The sequence below is a fragment of the Platichthys flesus genome, chromosome 24 (assembly GCF_949316205.1).
Source record: "Platichthys flesus chromosome 24, fPlaFle2.1, whole genome shotgun sequence".
NCBI classification, from domain to species: domain Eukaryota; kingdom Metazoa; phylum Chordata; class Actinopteri; order Pleuronectiformes; family Pleuronectidae; genus Platichthys; species Platichthys flesus.
This window is the reverse complement of record NC_084968.1, coordinates 10,293,452-10,317,355: the sequence shown is the minus strand read 5'-3', so window position 1 is coordinate 10,317,355 and position 23,904 is coordinate 10,293,452. Positions and strand designations below refer to the sequence as shown.

Below are 23,904 nucleotides of genomic sequence, written 5' to 3'. Positions count from 1 at the left end.
TCTTTATCTTACAATGGGCTCTTTATATTTAAATAAATTATATTTACATCTGGAGCAGGTCCTCTTTTTACAGTAACACCTTCTGAGTTTTTATGACAACTGAAGCTGCCACGGGTTGTTTCATGTTTGGAAGTGAGGGTGAGGTGAGGGGTGTTCAGCTGCAACATGCAACTTCACCACCAGGTGTCACTAAATTCTACACACTGAACCTTTAAGGCGTAAAGAAAACGTCTACAATCTCGTAAAACGCACAAATTGTTACGCTATCTCGTTTGAGTAATTGGTCCAGAAATAGAAATACTGCAATTTTTGGTTTTACAAAAAGTTATGTGCAAAGCATTTAGGAGAAAAACGATTATTGTGATTAAAGTAAAGATGGATATAGTTTTTTTTATGTTACGCTAGCTTTTTCCTCATATCCACCACTTTATGCTGAACTAGGCTAACTCACCCAGACGTGACAGCGGCATCCATCTTATCGTTTAACGCTCAGAAAAGTAATTAATCGCATTTCTCAAAGTTTGCTTAAAATTAAAACAAATAAATAAAAAAGAAGAAAACTCAGGGTCCAGCGTTACAAAAAACGTCCGAGCTGGTGCGGAAAGATTAGTGACCTGAACCGACTATGCAACCCAAACAGGATGATCGCTTCACGTGTCTGTTCTTGTTCCCGGAGCAGCCGCCGCTTCTGCAGAGAGAGAAAGAAACACACCACAACCCACTATTGGCCTTAACGAGCAATTAGTCCACAGCATTTTGGAAAGGTGTGATTGTGCAACGCTGCAATAACATGTCAGTGACCGAACTTTTTTCCTACTCTTAAATAAAATGTGAAGAAACAGAAACACGAGAACCAGCAGGTTTTGTCTTATTTCTTAATCTTTCTTTCACATAAGAATGATCTCTCAACCATCCTTCTGTGCATACTGTCTGTCAGTTTATTTTCATTTTTTATAAATCAGGAAGATATGATTTGTTATGTAACAGCCTGTACAACGCAACATACAGTAAAACCAAAAACAAAAAAAATGATACAAATCAAATTGTACAAAGCAGCACTGGGCCATAAATAACCCATAATAATAATAATAATAATAATAATAATATTTTTCACATTTCTTTTGATTGGAGGTTTTTCTTTTTTCTTCGCAAAAAACCCCGTCGATCTTCTGTCAGTCCGATCTCAGCAGCACGAGAAGGTGTCTGAGCTTCTCTGTCGCTTTTTTTTTTTTTTGAGTTTGACTCGTCGGAACTGTGCCTTTAAAAATAAAAAAAAATGGATGTTAGGGATTCATGTTCTGCAGCAACAAATTGGCAACAGGACTGAGGACGATGAGGGGGAACAGAGACGATAACGCTCCGGAGAGCCGTTCACGTACAATCAGTCTCCAGGTGGATGTTTCTTATGAAGTCAAACGCTCGTACAAACATTTATCGACCAATGCAAATCAGCGATGTTTGACCCCGTGGAACCACAGACCCCTGATTCATTAACAATAACATTCACGTGTAAACGCGGGTCGCGGCGTGCAGACGTCCTGCTGATGGCGCCGCTTCCTGGGGCTGTGGCTCTGAAGAGGTCCCGCGCGGTAAACAGTATGACATGATGGATGGAGGGGGGGGGTGGTGGTGGTGGTGGTGGGGGGGGCTGGCTTCTGGTTTCTGTCTGTTCAAGTAACTTTTAAAAGAAGTAAATGGCATTTGGGGGAATTATTTACGCCACTCGTTTCCTGCTGCCACTAAAATGTAACGCACAGCCGCTTCCCTAAGTCATCCGGAAGTAGCTTCATATTTACTGACATGACGGTGCTGTGATCTTCCTTTTTTCACCACAATGTCTAAATACTTCCTTTGAATCCTTGTGTCTCAACCCACCAAATAAAGACGTAAAATTCTGTTCAATATCTATATTTTTTTTAGCTTCTTAAAGGTGTTACATCTTCACATTTCTTTCCAGTTTTCCCGTCTGTGTTTGGGAAAAAAAACGCTGGGTCCTTTTTAAAAAAAATAATATGCAAACATGATTAATAAGTTAGCCCGAGTGTCGGTGTGGGGACACGTAGAGGACAGCAACATACAAGTGGTACATGTGTAAACATTATTTTCTTCCTCCAGTTTTTTAAAATCCGCTCGTAAAGAAGTCACAATCACAAGACACTCTCGGCTTCAGTCTCGGATTCTGCGTCTCTTATAGTTGTGTGAAAACATTGTCTCTTCTTCTGTTTGTTTTTTTACTTGCCCCACGTTCCTTCTTTTTAGGCGACGGTCCGTTAATGTGCGGGATGGCAGGGGACAGCTCCTCCTATAGTAAAACACTGACCAGAGCAGATGTGATGATTGTTCAAATAAGTGCAGAAAGAAATAAAGAAAAGAAAAAAACTCTGCTTGTGAGAATGAAGGGGGGGGGGGGGACAAAAAAAAACTGCAGCGAATGAACAAACGTGTCGTGTCGATGAGAAGTTCGTTTTAAAAAAAAAAAAAATAATCGCCCACGAGTGTCCGAAACATAAAGTGCAGGCAGTGTCTGTTCTTCTTTGAAACCGCCGAGGGCCCCGGCCGTTAAAGGAGTCCGAGAGCAAACAACCAAACGAAATAAACAAAAAGAAAACAACAAACAAAAAAAATCAATAATGCTGAATTGTCAACAATCCACAGCTGGATTCCAGTAGGAGTCTCTCGCTCAAGGCAGGGCTTGGATTTGGTTGTCAGTTTATTAAAAGTCCGAGCGGCGCCACGTGGGGCGCCCGCCCTCTCCCTTCCACCCGAATGCCTCCCTCGTCGCTCCGTTCACTCGATCCGCACGAGCAGCCCGTAGAGCAGCGTGCCGCCCTGCTCCTTGGTGATCCACTCGATCTCCGAGTTGCTGAAGCGCGGGTCCAGGGGCTCGCTGTGGCCGAGCGTCTGGGGCCCCGCCTTGTAGGAGCCGGGACGCACGCACACCTGGAATCCCACCTGGGCCTGGTGGCTGCGGTGGGAGCGGGGGTCCTGAAATCTGGAAAAGGAGAATTTAGGTAAGTACTCTGTCGCTTTACTGTAAAATGGGAAAAACACAATTTCTATGGGTGTCTCTGGTTTTTGTCTCTGTGTCAGACACGTGGACTCACTGCACTTTGGGAGCAAAGATCTCCAAGCCGGAGTAGCGCATGGTGGGGGACAGGCGCACTCTGGGAACCTCCCTGCCGGGGGCGCTGTTCTCCTCTGGCTCGCTGTACCCGTTGGGCCCCTCCGCCTTCACCGGAGACACCGAGAAGATGGACGACGTCCCTGCGGCGTGGAAATTACACAACTTCAGTTTGAGGTACACACTTGATGCAGCTGAGTGCAGCAGTAATTTACTCCAGTCAGTTTTCTGGAATGATTCATTGCGAGACAACACAATAAATCGGAGCTCTTCCTACCGGGCAGCAGTTGGCTGTGGTCCAGCGTGCGGCGCAGGGCTCCCACACTCGTGCCGTGGTACGCGATGTGCCACTTCTTCAGTGCATTGGAAACCTCACAGTGGGGCTTGATCCTGCACCAAGAGCACACACACACACACACGGTTCTAGAGAGTTCTTCCTCTCCCAGCAATAAACGTGTCTGAGTGAGAGACCGTCCTCTGACCTGAGGGCGAAGCGGCACCACCCGAAGGGCAGGGCGTAGTCCCGGGGGGGATCGCCTCTCTTGTAGTACGCCTCATCGCCTCGGAGCTTGTGGCAGGACTCACAGTAGCACAGGTTGTACTTTGCGTCTTCGCTGAAGTAGCCGTCTGAAAGACAGGTGAGCGGCGGGGGGGGGCGGGGGGGTGAAGACAGGAAGCGATTGTTGTGGGCTTTAGTAGGGAGGCGGAGCTAAGACTGACCTGGTAGCGTGAGCAGGTCCTTGAAGCGGGAGCACAGCGCCTGGTATTCACACGTCTTGTTGGGGTTGACCTCTGGAGGCGGCGTCCAGCACACACTCTCTTTGATTCCTGCAAATAGAAACACAACACCGAGGTAAAGGACTAGTGTGACACCTGGTGGTGGAGTCAAGTACTGCAATCGACTTTTTAGACCAAACTATACTTTGACGTTTTTAAATCACATTTCGGACGCCTCGCCAGACTGTGATGTGTTCATTAGGTTTCTTAGGTCATGTTATACTATTTTATCAAAACTTCAAACCAGAAAAAGAAATAAATAAAATCTTTCCTACCGTCAACCATGTCGGCCTTCTCCATGTCGCCCTGACAACGGGCCTCGCCACCCTCTCCTCCCACCGCTGGCACATTGTTGGTTACTATGGTGACCTGCCACGACAATAAAAGATTCATGAGCCTTTGAGTTGGGTTGTAGGTGACAGCCATGCAACAGCTCACCACTAGATGTCACTAAATTCGACACCCTGAACCTTTAAAAAACATCTTTGGTGAAACTAAACGTGACCGTGGACGACAAATATGATATTGACACCCAGCAAGGTGCACAGACCTGTTCACACTGGCCGTAGAGGTCGATGAAGGGGTAACAGGGTGAAGGGATGTCCTGCGCCGCCACACCCTGGTCCATGCCATTGACATAGAGGTGGAGACAACTGTTGGCGTCCACCAGCAGACCCAACACTGTCCCCTCTGGACACGTGTCCAGATTAGGACCATAGTTCTCACATGTCTGAGCAGGAGAGAAGAAAAGTTGTGTTGGAAAAGAAAGGAAACAAATTGAGGCTGATTGTGCGTTTCTTATGCGTGACCTAAAATTTATAATAATAATGTTTGGCATTTGTGTCTTAAGTGTGTGTGTGTACCTTTAGCGAGTTGTGGAAGACCGAGTCTCTCTGCAGCAGCCAGGCCGAGCGTTTGAGGCAGCACGCTGTGGAGGGGAAGTTGAGCCGGTCGGGGGAGTGGCCTATCACCCCTAACGACAGCGATGACGTCCATGATGGATTGAGACGATCGATCTGAAACTGGAAACCAAAAGGAGGCTGTTGATGCACAGTGCACAAAAGATATGAGCTTCTGTTTAGCATTATCAATATAAGTATTATATCAACAGACTATAAAATCAATTATCTGAATTAAAGGAATTCAATGTTACAGGCAGTAAACCGTGCAGTACCTGCAACAGCTGCTGGCGAGCCAGTGGCAGAGCAGTGACCAGCAGGCCCTGGTTGTAGCTCGACACTCTGGCTGCTGTCAGGTTCTGGTTGGACAGCTGGATGTTTTTGCCGTGGTTCTCCAGGAACGCCATGACAGTGGGCACCAGTGCACACGGCTCAGTCTCCACCTGGAGACAGCAAGAAGTGACACAGAGAGAGTGATGTGGTGAATAACGTTTGATAGACTGATTCACCGGTCCTTGGGCCAAACTGACTCTCCAGGCTCTCACCTCTCTGACTGGGCTGCTGTCCTCCTCTCCCTCACTGCAGCTCCCTGACGAGAGCGAGGGCTCCTTCACATTCTCCATGTCCTCCAGCAGAGAGGAACTGACGATGGACACCGCTGTGATCCGCCCGTACAGGTCCAGTACTGCATAAACATTCTGCAACCAGCAAGAGAACAGGGCTGGATGAAAAGTCATTCTTAGACAGAGTGTGTGCATAGAGAGAGAGAGAGAAAGAGAGAGTGCGTACCTTGGCCACTGCAGTAGCAGCAGATCCCATGTCTTCTCCGTCGATGAAGATGTGCATGGTGTCATCGCTGCACCTCTTCACACCCACACGGTTCCCAACCTGGATTCACACATTCAGATTAGATTTACTGTGTCAGCGGAACCTGAAGAGTGTTGATGACGCAGAGCCACGACTCATCTCCACAGCTCAGTTAGTCCAGACATTGCAGAAGAGGGTTCTGTACAATGCATCGTGATACGTGCTGAAATAAACTGCTGGCGAAAGATTATGTGATGTTTCAAAATGTGTTATCTTTTTCTGTCTAAGCTTCTCAGGAGGAGCAGGGCACTCTCAGAGCTCTGTCCACAACCTTAAGCCCGGGATTTGAAACGGCCTGAGGGGCTGTGGCAGTGAACATGAGGCAGGAGACAAGATCAGAGACAGTGCGATCCTTGACATCTTCTAAAGGATTGTAAATCTGACCGATATCCACGAAGAGCTGCCAGGGTTACACACACGTGGCTTCTATCTGCTCAGTAGCTCGGAGGGTGCAGCTCACCGTCAGCCGGTCCAGCGAGCAGCCGTAGTTCTGGCGCTGCAGCACCCCGTTGCGACGGACCTCCGAGCCGCAGAGCAGCCAGGTGACCTTGGTGCGAAGGAGCGGGAGGGAGGGCGAGAGACCCGACAGCGGGCAGGACGGCAGCTCGGTGGGCGCCAGCGTGGTGAGACCGATATGCAGCGAACCGCACCACTGCTCGTCCGCTTCATCAATCCTCACCTGCAGAGAGACACAAGCAGAGAGAAGAAATCAACTACCGGCTGGGAGAGACAGAACACTGTTGTTGAAGAATGTTTCTAATATATATGAAGCTTCCAGTTTTTAAGAGATTAATGTGGCATATTTAAAAAACAACATGCAGAGTGGGTCAACTGGTTGCTCCGAACGCCTCTTACCTCAAACAACTCGTCGGCTTTGAGTTCCTTGGCACTGAACACGATGCCGTGAGCGTAACCTCCGACTCTGATGGCCTGGCAGCCCTCACCGAGCAGCACCACGTTCTTACCGTGTTTACCGTGGAGCCTATGAGCAACGCCTGCTACTGCCGGACACAATAGAAGAAAAGAGATGGACATGAGGCTTTGCAGACACTTGATATGCAAACACAACCCGTATGATGGTTAACTCTAATCCCGTGTAAGGACCATGTACCTGGAGAGTGGATGGGGAAGCTCTTCTCAGTGATGTTGCTGGTGCAGAGGCTGTTGTCCAGGGGGCCTGAGGCGCTGGTGATGGACACCTGAACACACTGACCGTACAGGTCGATGACTGCAAACACCTCTGAGAGACCGACAGGGATGGAAGAAGATACAAGGGGATCAATAACAAGTTCCAGTCAGTGGGGTGTCAGCTCCATGTGTCCTGATTCCACATTTCAGACTTTTATAATCTACCTGGTGGCAGACCGGAGCAGGCGACCCCCTGGTCCACGCCATTGATATAATAGTGGAGGTCGCCGGTGGCTGAGCGCATCATGCCTATCCGTGAGCCCGTGGTCAGAGAGTCCAGGTCACAGCCGTAGTTGTTGCGCATCGTGTTGCCGTCTTGCATGATGGCTGTTCCACTGGAGGAGGAAACAAAGGACGAATCTTCAATTCAATGCTAATCACTAGACTTAATGCTAAAAAAAATTATGTTATGATAATGTGTAGTGTTTTTAGAACTAGTGAAAACTGATAATCAGCTGCACTACCTTAGCATCCAAGTGTCGTAGTCGATGTCAGTCATGGTGTTTGGAAACTCAAGCTCCTCTGGCCGGATGGCGGTCACTCCTGCGCACACAGACATGGCTGATTGAGTAACGCAGCCGTGGTTAAACATGAAGTACCAACAAACATCAAACATCAAACGTCAAAAATGTTGTTGAATAAATGTGAGGTAACTCAAGAGGAGGTAAATTACTGTTTGAAGTATCTCACCTGCTTCTATTGAACCCGACCAGCGGTCCACCATCTTCTGAATGATGATCTCAAACAGCTCTCCCTCTCGAAGGCTCCTACAAGGAGAAGACACATTCAAGTCCACTGCAGACCATGTGGTTCCCTCTACATCGGTTCATTTTAACACCTCGACAAACTAAGTATTACTAAATGTCCCGGGACACACATTTTATGGCTAAAAACCCTCCAATACTTTGCACCCTGCTGTGTTATATTCAATCTGTGTCACAGCAGATGTTATGGCAGTAAATGAAAACTATGGCACAGGACACAGAAGACATATGGAAGCTCTTCTGGTTAAACCTGAAAGTTACACCAGCAGCTACAAAGTGATACTTCGGAGTTTACGTGAAAATATAAACACTGAGTGAAATGCGATGCCTAGATTGTGCCGGTGCATCAGCAACCACCACAACAAGCTGGACGACTTCTCCCTATAGCAGAATCTGGTAAAAGTATCTATCCACAGTTCGGGAGCCGCTAATTATGTTCAATGATCCATAAATCATCAAACGTTACTTGTCACTCGTTTCCTCACCTGTTGGAAATGACGATAGCGTCGTTGAACTCGCTGCGGCAGTTCTGGCGCAGGGCGGTGCGCCCCCCGTTTGTGATGACGGCGTTGGTGCCGTGCAGATGGTGGAAACGCAGGTCGCTGGTCGTAGTGATCCCAGCCACTGAGCAGGGGCTCCCGGGGGACATGGCCGTGGGACCCTCTAAGCAGTCTTCTGGGAGAGGGGGGAGGTCCACTGAGAAAGGAGGTAAGGGTTACACGCTGGACTCTCAGGTTATTTTAGCTTCCTAAGTGCGTGCCTCCCTCTCTCACCCATGTCGTCCATGATGGTGGCCTGAGCAGCCTGCCCGTAGAGGTCCACCACGGCGTAGACACTGGGGGGGACGTTCCAGGCGGCTGGGCCCTGAGCCACGCCGTTCACAAAGAAGTGGAGGCTGCCATCTTCTTTCCTCACCACACCCACTGTGTCACCCGCCTGCAGGAAGGAAAAATTAAAGAGTTAATAAAACATTTTTCTGCAAAAGGGAAGGCTCAGGGTGACGGGTAAATAGGCAGGAAGTAAAACATGACTCACCTTGAGCCGGTCCAAGTTGTGTCCGTACTCGTCCAGTATTGTTGTTCCATTGTGCATCACGCCGTTACCCGTCATCATCCAAGTCCCTAGAATAAATGATATGCATTTATTTTTGTACACCGAAACATTGATTATACAATCTTCCACTTCTGGGTTTTCTTTTCACCTGAGCGCAGGTTCGTCATGGTGGAGGGCAGCTGCAGGTAAGCAGGGTTGTGCGTTGTGACACCGATTTCGATGGAGCCCGCCCACTTGTCCACCATCTTGTCGATGCGGACCTGGAACACCTCGTTGGAGCGCAGGGGCCGGCTGCTCAGGACCACGCCGTGGTTGAAGTCATCAGTCGCACTGTGGAAGTGGAGACATTAATTAAACAGTGCATTGATGTTTTGTGCTATAATGACTGCACATAAGGCTTTAGTACAAATTCGTGGTTGTTGTTTTTTTACATCTCCACATTTACTGGTGATTAGTAGATGTTTTTTTATCTGGCTGGCTACAAAACCTATACTGTGCTGCCTTCTGTTTATTTTTTTAATATTTCACAGTATATCCAATCTTATCTGGGCAAAGTTACTTTTCATTAACGTTGTTTAGATTGTGTATTTTGTTCAGCATATAACAATAGTGAATAATTAAAGTGAAGTGGTCACCTTCTTGATAAACAACAGGTAAGAAAACCACAGAAACAAAAAGGTCATAACAAGTCAAAAACCGAGCACACATAAAAAACCGGGGGAATAATTCAGGGTCAACAAAACGTCCCAGAAGCAGCACGGAGGAGGACTCACTGTGGCCGCAGCGCTGTCCTGCCCTCACTGATGATGGCCGCCTTCTGCCCACAGTTGGAGTGAAAGAGCAGCCGGTCGGGCCCGTCTGCGTCCGGGGTGAGGGAGAGAGAGGGCCGGGGCCGACCGACGTCCGGGGATAGGGCCCTCATGATGGCGTTGTTGCGTCTGAGGCGGTCACTGTGGTTGTGGTTGTGGACGATGGTGACTTTGACGGCCATGCCGTAGAGGTCGACCACGCCGTAGACCACGCCGGGCGTCTGGGCTGCCGCGACACCTGGGAGGAGCATCAAGCGGTCAGAGTTCAAAACCAGAACATTCTCAGTCCCAGTTGTTTAAGTTACATCTTTATTAAAAATGAATATTTTACAATAAGTCAACATAAGGATAATAATGAAGAATCTTAAAAAACCTGATACGTTCATGTTACACTTGGCCAAATTATTTCTGTTCTGAAAGTTGTTGCATCACAATCGTATCACCCCCCCCTTCCCTCCACCTCCATCAGGCTTCTTGATGCGTCTCACCTTGGTCGATGCCGTTGATGTAGAAATGAAGCGCTCCACTGGCTTTCCGCATCAACCCTATGAGATCTCCCTCCTGATACATGATGGGAGTAGTTGATGGAGATATAATAACAGACGGATATGCACAGTAGGGGGCAGAATGAAATGTGTGTGTGTGTGTGTGTGTGTGTGTGTGTGTGTGTGTGTGTGTGTGTGTGTGTGTGTGTTGTCAAACCTGAAGCTCGTCGAGGCTGAATTCACAGTATTCCCTTCGGGTTCCTTTCCCGTTGGTTAGTATCCCACAGCCACTCATCATGATTGTACCTGAGGAGAAGAAAAGAATGACTCAAACATCTCTGTCAAGGATCTTATGTTGAGTTAAGGACAGTGTCTTTGCCCACGTGTGTGTGTGTGTGTGTGTGTGTGTGTGTGTGTGTGTGTGTGTGTGTGTGAGAGTGTGTGTTACCTGAGCGCAGATTGGTCATGGTTGCAGGATAGTCCAGGTTGTTGGGGTTGTGTGTGGTCACCCCGATCTCTATCGAGCCCGACCACTTGTCCACCAGCTTATCAATGCGTATCTGAAAAAAGAAAAAAAAACGACGTAAACACATTTCCTCTCTTCTGGTGACGATGGGTTTTCGTTCGTTTCATCGAGTGGGGCGATCGTGTTCACCTCGAACATCTCGTTGTGTCGGAGCGGCCGGTTGGTCATCACCACGCCGTTGTTGAACTCGTCCAGCGGCCTCCTCCGCTCCGCCGTCTTGTTGTTGTTGCTCAGTTTGATCAGCGTGCCACATTTCTCGTGGAACAGCAGCGCGTCGTTGGTGGTCATCCCTCCGGTCAGAGCTCCTGGCCCCGACCCTCCATTACTCGCGGGACTATTGTTAGTATTTCCACTTTCTCCACCATCGCCACCAGTTCCTCCTCCTCCCGATGTCCCTGTCCCACTGTCACTGTTCACTGCTCCTCCCCCGCTGCTGCTCCCTCGGTCATTTCTGGACGAGATATCAGTTCCTGTATTTCCTCCGCCACCTCCTCCTCCTGCTCCCCCGCCACCGCCGCCATCCTCCCCTCCGCCATCGTCCTCCGAGCGATAGAAAGAAACGATTGCGTTGTTGAAGACGTCAAAGAGCTGGTGCTCCGTTAGAACTGGGGACGGAAAGGAAGAGGAGAACAGTTGATGGTCGTGTTGCAAAATGTGCTTCTGCCGATCGGAGGAGGATTTCCTTACCTGTGTCGGGCTCCAGGGTGTTGGGGAACTTGTCTGGTCTGCTGTGGCTGCAGCTGAGCTCAGGCACTGACAGGAAAGCAGAGCAACAGACACAACGATGAGAAGAATCTTACATACAGCGTTAAACAAACAAACAAAAACATGGCTAGGAAGGCTCCCTACCTTCATCTCCATTCATCATTCCATTCATTGCTGCCACATTCATCAGTGCCGTGATCCCAGCATCCTCCCGACTTCCACACACCACCACCTCTTCCTCCTCCTCCTCCTCCTCCTCTTCCTCATCCTCCTCCTTGTCCCGCTCTATTGTCTCTCTCTCCCTCTCGGCAGAGGGCGACGGCGGCTCACAGCTCACCACCGTCACTTGAGTGCACTTGCCGTACAGGTCCACCACGGCCCAGAGCTTGGGCGGCAAGCCGCTGGCGGCCGCCCCGCAGTCCTGCCCGTTGACCCAGAGGTGGAGCTCGCCGCGGGAGCTGCGCTGAATGCCCACGCGGTCGCCCTCGGCAAGCTGGTCGAGGTCGCGGCCGTACTCCTCCAGGACGGAGCGGCCGTCCCGCAGCACCGAGCAGCCCGACACGATCCAGGAGCCGCCCTTGAGGCCTGTGGCGCTGCTGGGGAAGTCCAGCCTGGCCGGGTCCAGCGCCGTCACGCCAATCTCGATGGAACCGCTCCACGAGTTCACCTGAGGGGAAATAAAGGGAAAGAGTCAGGGAAAGATGTTGACAACAGATTCAGGAGGAGACTGTAACGACAAAACCCTTCTCAGCAGCTGTAACGCACTCGGAGAGGAACCATCTGACTGAGGATGTGGGAGTGGGACCGTTTGAAAGAGCCAGGTACTGAGCTAAAAACAGGAAAGCATCTGTCTATGGAAAACAAAGTCTGCCTTGTTGTATGATCCATCTTGTTATTTTTAGTCGTTCTGTCAGTGAAGAACGGAGCCAGAGGAGCGGCGCTTTGAAAATGAAGCAGGACGGAGTGGACGCGTTGGACCACGTGAATTCAAACTGATCCACGTGACGACAAGTGTAGTGGAAATCATTGAATCTTTAAAAAAAAAATGAACCCAGGGCGTAACAAATGTACTTCTTATTAGCAGAACAAGAACAGAGAGCAGTGGTGCTGCTCCATCCTGCACGACGTCACCTTTCAACGTCCAGAATGAGACGTTGAAAGCATATTAGCTGTGTGCACAGCCCGTCCTATATTTAGCCCTGGTGCAGGAGACCAGATCAGAAAAAGAGAGAATTACATCCTGCCACCACAGTCAATGTGATCTTCTGGCTAGATAGTGCTACACATGTTTTGTTTAAACAGACGACTGTGACATAGGAATATTAATAAAAATGTTGTGTTAGTTTTGTGTCTTTATTCAGTACACATACCTGTCTTTTGTCAAATATATTCACTTACAGACAGAGGGGGTTGAAATGTTAAAAGGAAATAAATGCACCACTACTCATTTCCTCTAAAGATTAATAAAAAAGTATAATTTCTGGAGGCCCCACTTCATACAAAATGCAATTTTAGCACAAACATTTTGGTCACACACTTTTGAATTTGATCTTTGTGTCTGTGAGGGAAATTTATAAAACAACTACTTAGAAATGTTCCATTACCATTTTTCCTTCCCTCTCAGGGGATAAGCCATTCTGCAGTTTCTCTTTTTCACAGAAACATCATCGAGAATGTTAACCAACACAACTGATGCTCATGTTCAACACATGCACACAGAGCGAACAATATTTCAGCCTCACTTCCACAATCCTTCCCACCACACAAGCACTACACTGCAAAACTCGGTGTCTTTGCACGGCATTGAACTCGTATCACATAACAAGCAGCCCGAGATATCCGTTTCTTCCCAGAAACATAAAACTCAACACAAGCTCTCAATAATGTGTTAAGTCATTGATCTCCAGGGGGCGAATTCCATATTTTTTTATCGTGCAGCCTCAGCTAAAACACAGAGTCGATGCAGCCGGTGGAGATTCACAACCTTGCTCGGAGATGCTTCAGCCCGGCAGACGTTTGCCGACACAGGGGCACGAACCCACGTCATCCCGCTGAGGAGGAGTGATCTCCTGGCTTCGCTCCACCTGCCGCCCGCCGGAGAAAGACAACATCTGACGAACAGCTATGCGGTTTGCACCTCAAGCGCAAAAGAATTTAATCAGAATGAATCTGTAGTGTGAGACGAAGCCACTCTGCTGTCGTCTCTCCCTGCTGCACCACAGGACTCTAGTTTAAAAACTGGCAGGAATCCACATCACTGAAGTGACCTTGGGAGTAACATTGAAGCCCAAGCAGCTCCTGGGATGTTGTTTTTCCTCCTCCCCGCAGCTCGTCTCTGTGCCAAAGAGAAAAGCAAGAAACAAAATTTCCTTTGAGATCAATATTATTTAAAAAAAAATGATGTCCTGTCCCTCCTCCTCTCCTTCATCTGCTCCCCCGGCGTCCTCCTGAGCTCTGTGGCCGCTGCTATATGAGGTAGTGTGCTACGACAGCCCAGGTATGTGGGTTAACACATTTTGTAGTAACTCGGCCTGACCGGGTCACCGTGCGGAGGAGACAGACTTCTCCTCCGCTCGCTCGGCTCACTTATGTAACAGCCGCCCGTGGGGGTCTGCCTCGGAAGTCGCTCTCTCTGCTCAAAAGCCCAATAACTCCAGGATACAACCACTCCCGCCAAGTGGGACCACTGAGCCGCCTTTTCAAACAATGACAAACATATTGCCTGCGTTTTAGATTCAAGAGCAGTGTCCGAGCAGCACTGACAACGAGGCTGAACACAGAGACCAGAAAACGTAACATCCGTCTGATCATCCACACACAGAAAATCAAGCATTGTTTTGTTTTCTAGCTTCTACAAATTTTAACAAAATACATATATTTGGAAGTCAAAGTATGATTATAGCTCTCAGTAGAGCACAGCCCCCCCGCCAAGGCCCCATAGGCCCTTTAAATTCACTCAAGCTGCACCACATTTCACGCACTAGTAGACATCAGTCCCCTAAATATGTCCGAATTTTGTCCACCAAAATTCATGAAGTAAACCCTGGATTTATCCACACCCAGGTCTAAATTAAATGGGTTTTTTTTTTTTTGCACATGCCCCATGTTTCAACTAAATTTCACAGAAATCTATTCTGGTCTTTTTGGATAATCTGAGCAGACAAAAACACAACCTTGTTGACGGAGGGAACAAGTAAGGCTTTAAAACACTTACTGTTCGCTTCATTGTATTGATCATTTATCAGTTGTAGTATTATACAATATGATCATGAAGTTGTATTTTCAGGCTAGTGTTTGCTACAGGGCTGCAACCGAGGGTCATTTTCATTATTGATTCATCTGTCGATTGGTCTGTCCCACTCAGCGTTAACTGTCTGGTCAATAGAATGTCAGAAATAGTTATCACAATTTCTCAGATCCCAAAACAGCACATTCACGTAATTTGTTCCATCCAACTAACAGTCAAATCCTAAAAAAAATTGGATTTAAGGTGATTCTAATCGTTTCAGGCTACAGGGCATCTCCAGTTTAAAACTCTTTAACTAATACACAAACTACATGATGTGCCTGTTGCAAGTTTATTTTCTTGCCATGTCGGACCATTCATTTTTTTGGATCACTTTCCAAACCCTCTCTCGCACTCTCTTTCCAACTTGCACTGTGGCTGAGCGGACGGCAGCAGACAGGATGGGCAGTCATGCCAGTCTGTGTGCTGGGTGATGGAAAGCTATTGATTTTCAGACAGACAGTGGATGCCATGACAGAGTAGGAGGCCGTTTATCGGAGCCCTTTATCGGGCCGGGCATATAAAGGATAATCACTTAGCCGCTATTCACCTACAATATAAGATGTTTGACTTTACTGGAACTCCTGCAGCTCAGCCCGTGCATGGTGATTTTTAGGGATTAAGCTTTGTCCATTAGTCTTGGCCTGACACATTGCCATTGTAAGTGTGTGTGTATTTGTGTGCGTTTGTGTGTGAGTGTGTATTTTGGCTCCAGAGCTTCCATGTTGTCGACAAGCCCAGTAGGTTCCTTTGGCATACTGCGCAGGAAGAAGCCGTCACAATGGATGAGCTCTCAGAACGTAAACACTGCCCAGCCATTGACCCGATATGGAAAGACAAGCGCACACAGCAACAACCTCAGTTGACCGACAACGCCACAGCAAAACGAACACCACACGTTCAACTGCCAGGGAAGGAACAGGGAATTTGATTGGAGGAGGTTCATTTCTTATTCCCTCACATCTCACATTATAAACAACTTCAGACGAGACCCCTGTAGTGTTTGAGATAATGTAGGCACATGACTGCTGAGAAGGAGATTAGATCTTTGTGGTAGTAGCATGTGTGTTGTGATAGTATTACAAGCAACATCAACTTACACAAAAAAATTCTAAATTAAATCCATGAACCTGGGTTATTGGATGATGTGAATCCTGAGTATTGAGACACTCCCAGAGAATGTGAGGAATGGACCAACCACAAGGATCAATCTAATGACAACACAGGATCTAGAATATAAAATACACACAAGATCATGTTTATGTTTCTGTTGTGAAGTATCTTTGAATTGATGACAATGCAGCAAAGGTCCAATCAATGAGGGGCAACGTGTTTACAGATGTGTTTTTAGTGAGGTTGAGCTTTTAGTGGTGATAAACTCTGAATGTAAATATGTAAGAGACTCGTACCTTCACCATGCACCTCGGTGTGTTATCAGTGAGACAGGAACCAGAGAGCAGAAGGCAGACTGATCTGAGAGCAGTGCTGCAGCATCACTAGCCACAGACACGGTCCCTACTTCACAACAACACTGAACCACGATAACAACTCGGCTCCTGTGGCCCCGGACACAACAACACGTCCCTGTCAACCGGCCGCACCGCCCGGACGGAGATGCTACTCCCGGTTAGCACGGGACCGATGCTAGCGGCTCATTAGCATGTCCGTACCGAGGCTCCACATGCAGGTCGCAGTTAGCTCAGAGGACCGTGTACCGTCTCCACACAGAACGAGCTGATCACTGCGACTCTCTCCACCGGCTGAATGAATGGCCGTGTGTGCGCGATTCGCCGCCGAGCAGACGCCTCAGCCGCGGTCAGTGTCAAGCCGTGTGAAGCGCACCGAGCCGCGGCGGCTCGTCACTGCGGAGGGTGACAGACCCCCGGCCCGTCCCACCAGCGCCGCTCGCGCACTCCCGCGGCTCTCGCCCCGCTCGGCAGCAGCGGCGGCGGCGGCGGCCTGGTGTTGTTTACCTTCTTGTCAATGCGGACGGTGAAGACATCCCGGTCCCTCAGCGGCTCCTTGCTCAGCACCAGGCCGTGGTTGAACTCCTGGACCGGCTGGTTGCGCTGGGCGGTTCGGTTCGAGTTGGACAGGCCGATAAGCTTTCCGCTCCGCGGATGCAGCTCCGCCGCCATCTTCAACGGGCGGCCAGTGTGTTCACGACAGTCGGGGTTTGCGACAGCACCGTCCTGACGTACGGCAGAGTCGTACAAGCGATACGATAGGACCACACCACGCCCCGAGGCGCGCGAGACCCCCGTTAACCACTATTGTAACTTTCATTTCATATCGATGTTCACATGCTCATCGTCTTTTGTGATTATGATTTAACTTTAAACTCAAATATTTGACATACAAAACATTACATTTTTGTAATTGCTGATTTAGATCTATTTAATGTATTGATCTGATCATGTTGTCTGTTGAAAGTATAATATTCATGAAGAATATCAACAGCATTTCGTGATAAAGTAGTTGATTTTATTTGCCAAATAAATTCACTTAGGATTGAAGTGAAAACTGATTGAAAACCTCCAGTTCACTGAGAAAAGCTTTGGACTTAATTGATTTATTGGAATGAGTTTATGTTACATTAATATAAAAGGGCGAGAATAAGCACTTAAAAACCTCACATTTACCTGCTTTTCTATTTTAGATCCTTCCTTCACACACATTTGTCTCAGTTTGACTGTATTTTCATGTTTGGCGTGAACTCCTCTCTGACCTCATTCCACATTATCTCTATGGGGTTATTGGTTGACCCTTTGACCTCCAATATTTTTCTTTAAAATCACTCTGCAGCAGATTTATTTTTGATTATCATTGTCCTGCTGCATTACGCAACTTCTACTGCTCTTCACCTGGCGAAAAAAAACCATTATATTAGCTTCATATGACACCAAATCAATAAAAAAAAGTCTGTCTTAAGATGTTTTTAGTTTCTGACGGGTAAAGTGGGAAAACAGTAGAATTCCTCTAAACTCTCTTTAATCAAACCACACTTATTTAAGCCATCATATTTGACTGTTTGAAACAAAATACTCTCTAGCATGAAATGACTGTTTTAACGGTTTTCTTATTTCTTAAGCAGGATTTTAATTTTACATTAACCAACAGGTCATTGTTTTATCAGCGTGTATCATGTGCAGAATGGATGGTAAATCTAACACTGTCTGTAAAAGTCCACTAGAGGGCGCAAAATACATGTCTTTAATCTCCTCTCTTCCGTCCTGGTCACGATTTCTTATGAATATTTATTCACAGTGTCTGAGTCTCCTCAGAGCAGCATTATCGTTTATTTGTCCTAAATTGCAGAAATACACGTCAGAGAATCGCTCACATTTATTCCAGAGATAAATCTGCATATTCTGCTACAATAGGACTAGTGCAAGATACTTCTATTTATATTCAATAAAAAATTCTGATCATTGTAGAGGTTAAAACATACAAATCTCACATTCCTCTGAAGAATGGGTATTAGCCGCCTGACCAGAAAGATTAGCTGTCATCAGGTTATAGTTAACAGCTTTACATAGTGTATACAAATTTTGCATTTAACATACGTGGCGTTCCACCTGCAAACATCTGTTCCACATATTGTACATGCACACTTTCTACGCAGGGCAACTGTGGGAGGAGACTGACTTCAGAGTGATGGCTAAATCCAGATCCAGGTCCTTCCCTTGGACCTGGATTTCCTTCAGACAGCCCGTCAAGAAGTGGGAGCCCACGTTGTCGTCGCCTTCGCCTAAAAGTTAAACAGAGAGAAGATTACATGTGACTGAATTCCTGGTAAAACATTACTGGATAGGAAGTATTTGACTTTTTTGTTGAATTTTCAGAGATAAATTCACAGATCTCGATGACAAAGATCCGGAATGAGCCCGTTTTTGGTGCAAATCCAAATAAAAATGTGGATTTCTTGGATCTAAATGTGGTTTCATAACTGTTGGGCCTTGGCAGAGGTGTTCACTCTAGTGATAGCGCTCTAGTTGAAGATATAAAGCCGGTAGCGGTTTAATCTCACCCAGGAGACTTCCAATGGCCAGACGTCCCTCTCTCCAGGCGCTCCAAACACCAGGGTTTCTCAGTGGCATGGCATGTGACTCAATGCCACTGGGATCCTCTTCAACCACTCTCAGCCACTCTGGTTGAATCGTTAGCACCAGTCTCTGTAAAGTTTTCTTCATGCTGATCCTTTCTTCGCCCAAAGTGAGCGTGACCTCCTGCGAATCCAAGAGAGAGACGAAAGACGTAACTTTGACAGGGCCGGGCAACAGTTTGTGACCTCACGTCTGAGGCTTGTGTGTACCTTTGTGTTGTTGTTGGCCACTAACGCGACCGTCAGCTCTCGCCCCGGAGCCTTGACGCTGAAAATGGTCCCGTGCATGTGACTGAAATCTCCCGCCAATGCGATCTGGACCCCACCATCTTCGTCCAAGGTGAAAACTGTGAAATAAAAATAACGATAAACGTAATTAGTAGAACTTGTCTGGCAGTGACCTTTTAATCCTCCAGTAAAAGTCTGTTATTAACATGTTCAATCTGATCATGTAAAAGCTAAAAGGAGATATTATTTATGCCTCAGATGCTTTGTCATACAAGAACGCATCATCCAGGCCAGATGGAAAGCTTGTTATCAAGTGTAAGCTTCTCCAGTGCGACGGAGCACCACGTGTTCCCACCTGACGTCTCGAAGATGGCGACTCCCGAGCCGGGGAAGTAGCTGCCAGGCTGGATGTTCTCGTGGCAGGGCCAGAGCTCGCCGGCCTCGGTCTCCCAGGGGCTGCTGAGGTTCAGCCAGCTGCCTTCCCGCACACAGCCGTCCATGCGCGGCTCGAACTACACAACAAGGAACGCAAGAGTGCATTTAGAAGGAGGGGGGGGGGGGGGGGGGGCACCTGCAGATGGTTCCGATGTTTGAGGTCATTATTCATCGCATGTGTGCAAAGGAGAAGAAAATAGTCATATAGACACAATAGAAACACAGAGACTAACAAACTGTGATAATTAAATACACATTTTTGATGTGAAATCTTAAAGTAGAGGTACATTTTCAACTTTAAAACACAATATACAGTTTTCAGACTTTACAGATATTATTACAGGGATTTGTCCAGTAGATAAGTTTATAACATCTCACATAGTGTGAGGCAAAGGAAAATCCCACTTTACCTCCACAATCATCATGTTCTTGTTGATCAGGATCCCGCCGAGAGCCATTCGGAGTTTCCCTGAAAGGTCCTCCTCCATCAGTTTGGACTTCAGGCCCACCGTCAGCCCACTGGAGCCGTCCACCTCCAGGATCACAAACTGCCCCTTGTTGCTCACCTCCAGCTTGGTGCCACCAGGAGAGGAAGAAGGAATTCAGACCCAGAGTTCCTCTACAAGTCGGTTCTAAATGTCTCGTTTTGACAAATTCCGCACCGGGGGACTTACCGTGTGCCACTTCCCGTCATTGAGTTTGGGGCCTCCTGCCACGCTGACCAGCATGTCCTCTTTCTTGATCTGCATCAGAGGGATACCGTCTTTCAGGGACAGAACAAACCAGTCCTCTCCGTCTTTGGTGTCTCCGTAGAAAATGACGCCTTCTGGGTCAAACGTCCGTAGCTGGAAGGACGACTTGATGCTGAGGGGACATTTGGATAAATTCAATAGCTGAGAGGAAAAAATATGAATTCATATTCCCCCAGGTACTGAGACCAGGGCCACTGCCAGACAGGTAGAAAGGTAGCAATAGATCTAAGCGTCTGGAGAATATAATGCCAATATAACGAAGGGTTATGTAATGATGATGTTGTTAGAAATATGGGAGCCAGAAGCCAGGAACACATTTGGGCCCAGAATTCCTCACTGCACCTGCACTCGCTCTCCCTGATTCTCCTTTGTAACTTTATTCTGAAAGTTTTCTGCCAAATTCCAATTAACTCCCAGTTCCCGTTCTAATTTTCAAATATACAAGAGGTTTTTTTATTGGCTCCCACACCCCAGATTTTCCGCGGAGCAGTGGATATTGAAGCCCGGCGATGACGTACCTGCTGACCTCACTGAGGTTGACTGTTGTGTGGATCAGTGGCCTCCAGATGTCTCTGTCCTGGCTGAGGTAGACGGTGGACCCGCCCGACACTTCTCTCTGGAAGACACCGGCGACTTTAACACAAAACTCTTGATCTCGATTTTAGTCAAAAAACAACCAAAGTGCTGTGAAAGATGCAAAATGCAAGACAGGGTAAAATTGAATAGGATATGATGTGAATTAAATGTTGCATTTTTGTTATTTTTCTTATCAGATTTATTTGTGGTTGAAACCAAACGTACGAGTGATTTATCTTATGATTCATTTATTATTCTATTAAAAAAGATTGATTCAACACAAAGGCACTTTTACGAGCCTCAGTTTCTTTAACCTTAAACAACATAGAATTAACACAGGAGTTACTTTAGATGAGAAAAGTATTTATACCTCATTTCAATCTTTTTTAAATTCTCACTTCAAACTCTGCGACAGAGATAAGTCCCGCCCGCTGATTGACTCTGTGACCTTTTCCCGGATTTTAGAATGAGAAAAATCAATACTGGAGCTATTCATCCTCCTACAGAGCTTAACAAACATAATCCATCCACCATATACTAAATGTATTTCCTTTGTTTTTAATATAGCCAATTGATACACACATATTATTTACATCACTTATCTCTACTGATGAGACCTACACACCTCATTTTGCCATTTTCTGTCATTCCTCACTTTTTTGGAATGACTAATGAGCCGTGCTGTTGATTGATAAGAGAATTTGAACACCTGAACATACCATACCACGTCCGTTCCCTTGGCCCTCGGCTCCCCACCCCAGCAGAGCGAGGCTCAGAGAGAAGAGGAGTCCGTCGGCCACGGCTTTGCAAAGCACGGCCATCCTTCAGTGAATTCACCCACCCAGGCCTCCGAGCGCACAGTGTCCGGGGCCCGTGGGTGGCCTGCAGACTCCACAATGTACCCTGATCTGTGGGTGGGGATGGTTGTGGTGATACGAGGAGAGATTCTGATTCTGTGTTTGTGTTTGTGTTTGTGCTGGCAGGCTTTCCCAAGGTCCAGAGGGCAAACATGTCATGCAAGCTATTGATCCCCAGGAGGCCTTCATGGCTGTGACTCACAGGGAAGAAATATGGGATTGTGAGGAAAACACGGGACGCAAACCGATGACACGGGAGAGAAGTGCACGGTGAAGGTAGAAGAAAAGGTTCGGTTGATATATTTTGTATCTGCGTGTCCACGGTCGGCCTGTGCGGTGACTCATGTAGCGCACAGGACACGATTGCAGTCTGGGTGAGTGACCTGCGCCAGACCACTGATTTGTGTTTACCCATTAAACAGGAACCTTGATTCAACGCGGCTGCATACGGCTGGGCTGTGTGTGTGTTGTGGGATAGAGGTAAGAGGGGAAGAGATAGAGCGGAGGTCACAAAACTATTTTTCTCTCTCTCTCTTCATCTGGCTGCATTCACGTGATGCAGGCTCCTTCTAGGAAGACCGAGGATAAACTGGGAAAAAAGGCCTATTCTAGGAAAAGAGACATAGACACACACATAAAGAAGACAGTGAGAACAAAACTGAACAGTCTGTTGATCAGATTTGAGGTCAAGATAAAAAATGAAATCTCCCCGAAAATATTTGCCCCAGGTCTATTAATAGTCACTGACATTTCTCTTTGACGTGTCACAGCAAGAAAAACACGTGTTTACAATTGTAAACTAATTACGGCTGAATAACATCAGTTTCTACGTCCTGGCATCGTTCACGCTGAGTCATGGTCGTTGCTTATGACGACACTTTTATAGAACAGGAAGTAGAGAAGGGGCTGCTGCTGCTGCTGCTGCTGCTGGCTGCCCCCCCCCCCCCACCCCAACCCCCGCCCCACTCCAGCCCTCGTTTTAAGGACACAGTTCAGTCTCTGAGACATCAGATCAAACGACAGGGACCATCTTTGAATGAGATCACACCAGCTGTGATGCTTGTCAATAATGCAGCGATGACTCCCGAGTACCCATGATGCAACATGTTGACGAGGGGTCAGTGTGATCTCACCACAAGATGGACTCCAGCAGTGATATCTGTGTTTGTTTTTTAGACGGTGAAAAGTTGCAGTGCCTGAATTTAAAAAGGCTCCACAGAGACAAACCATTAGAGCACTGGGACGTTAACACTACAACCACCAGCCCATAGCTTTTTATATGCTAGTTAATATAAGTTAACAAAAAGTTAATAAAGAACTTAAGGAAGGAGAAGTTAATTGCTGATATTTTCATCTCATCTGTATTTCTGGGATGTGTTAAAAAGCCGGAGTGCCTCATCTGACTGTTCCTGGTAAAACCACTGAGTGTCACTGGTGGGAAGGAGCTTGTTGGGATCAGCTCCTGACTCTGCTGAGAGGAGGCTGTGATGTAAAATGTTTTTACAATCTGCAACAAAATCACTGTGTATTCTAAGAAATTTAGAGTAAAAAAACACACAAATGGGCCATTGATATTACTAAAAATAAAAGCGCGATGGAATTTACAACCAATTGGAATCAGGCACATATCTCCGCCAAGGCCCAACTTTCCCCTTTTGAAACCACATTTAAAAATCATAAGATCCAGCTTTTTCATCTGGATCTGCAGCAAATTGCACAGCTCGTAAATATCAGTTGCTCAGAAATATGTTTTCGAGATCCGTGAAATAATCGGTGAGAAAAAAAATATTCCATCTCACAATATTAAAGAAAGTTTAAAATAATCCAAATACAAACTTTCATCTAAATCGGTTGCGCACTTTCTGCATTATCTTGCAAAATTACCCACAAATTTAAAACCTAAATAAACAATTCACTTTATTCTTAAAAGGAAAAGCAAAGAGTCCCCACTCATTTAAAATAAAAAGTTAATTACACATTTCACTGCAGATTTCCAGCGGTGGGAAACCAGGAATCTGCCGGCTTCAAGCATTAAGATTTCAAAATCAACATGTTAAGATTAATGGACAATAAAAAAAAATAAAAAAAACGTGAGACCGGACTAAGACTGATTTCATTGGGTCATCAGGTTAATACTTTATTTTTGTTTGATTGCAGCAAAGAGAAAGAAAGGGAGACGGAGACGAGAGGAGAGAGAGAGGACGAGGAGAATATGGGAGGAGGAGGAGGAGGCTACAGACTTTGGGAGAGCTGTGGCTACAAGCCTTTGTATCAAATCTAAAGACAAAGTCATCAGGCAACATTAAAACATCTCTTAAAAATAACATGAACATATTTTTGTGTGGGCTCTATATGGCACAGTATTACCCTAGACATGTACACGATACCAAAAAACAGTTTAGCCACACCCCTACGTCTATGAACAGCTTCGTAGCAAACAAAGCCGTGAAATCTATCTCCAAATCGTCTCT

General features: G+C 46.8%; 2 protein-coding genes across 4 annotated transcripts; both read right to left on the bottom strand.

The window, feature by feature from the left end:
* Positions 1-915: 915 nt before the first annotated feature.
* neurl4 (neuralized E3 ubiquitin protein ligase 4) lies at positions 916-16,698 on the bottom strand. Of its 3 annotated transcripts, none has more exons than XM_062383918.1 (29): positions 16,454-16,698; positions 11,339-11,861; positions 11,177-11,242; positions 10,619-11,094; positions 10,412-10,523; positions 10,181-10,269; positions 9,967-10,039; positions 9,443-9,716; positions 8,818-8,999; positions 8,652-8,737; positions 8,390-8,552; positions 8,102-8,312; positions 7,543-7,619; positions 7,317-7,413; positions 7,018-7,187; positions 6,776-6,904; positions 6,520-6,665; positions 6,125-6,343; positions 5,587-5,685; positions 5,343-5,495; positions 5,073-5,240; positions 4,762-4,920; positions 4,449-4,628; positions 4,174-4,267; positions 3,842-3,949; positions 3,604-3,748; positions 3,399-3,511; positions 3,105-3,264; positions 916-2,992 (listed from the first exon to the last, which is right to left on the bottom strand). In XM_062383918.1, exons 1-29 carry the CDS (start codon positions 16,616-16,618, stop codon positions 2,788-2,790), a joined length of 4,842 nt encoding a protein of 1,613 aa, XP_062239902.1. In that variant the 5' UTR covers positions 16,619-16,698; the 3' UTR covers positions 916-2,787. The 3 variants fall into 3 exon arrangements, with proteins under 3 accessions (XP_062239902.1, XP_062239903.1, XP_062239904.1); XM_062383919.1 differs by having other exon boundaries at positions 6,520-6,662; XM_062383920.1 differs by having other exon boundaries at positions 7,317-7,395.
* Positions 16,699-17,760: 1,062 nt separating this feature from the next.
* Positions 17,761-21,509, bottom strand: shbg (sex hormone-binding globulin). The gene is made up of 8 exons (XM_062384021.1): positions 21,296-21,509; positions 20,519-20,616; positions 19,923-20,112; positions 19,659-19,820; positions 19,169-19,325; positions 18,796-18,932; positions 18,511-18,709; positions 17,761-18,231 (listed from the first exon to the last, which is right to left on the bottom strand). Exons 1-8 carry the CDS (start codon positions 21,395-21,397, stop codon positions 18,098-18,100), a joined length of 1,179 nt encoding a protein of 392 aa, XP_062240005.1. The 5' UTR covers positions 21,398-21,509; the 3' UTR covers positions 17,761-18,097.
* Between the last annotated feature and the right edge of the window lie 2,395 nt (positions 21,510-23,904).

Coding starts and splice junctions, on each gene's coding strand:
- neurl4 (XM_062383918.1), bottom strand. CDS start 16,618: ATGGCGGCGGAGCTGCATCCGCGGAGCGGAAAGCTTATCGGCCTGTCC. Junction 7,620..8,101: donor GCTATCGTCATTTCCAACAG/GTGAGGAAACGA, acceptor TTCTCCTTGTAG/GAGCCTTCGAGAGGGAGAGC. Junction 7,414..7,542: donor GTCGGGTTCAATAGAAGCAG/GTGAGATACTTC, acceptor TTACTCAATCAG/CCATGTCTGTGTGCGCAGGA.
- shbg (XM_062384021.1), bottom strand. CDS start 21,397: ATGGCCGTGCTTTGCAAAGCCGTGGCCGACGGACTCCTCTTCTCTCTG. Junction 20,617..21,295: donor AAGGGAACGGACGTGGTATG/GTATGTTCAGGT, acceptor GGTGTCTTCCAG/AGAGAAGTGTCGGGCGGGTC. Junction 18,232..18,510: donor GGCCATTGGAAGTCTCCTGG/GTGAGATTAAAC, acceptor TTTAACTTTTAG/GCGAAGGCGACGACAACGTG.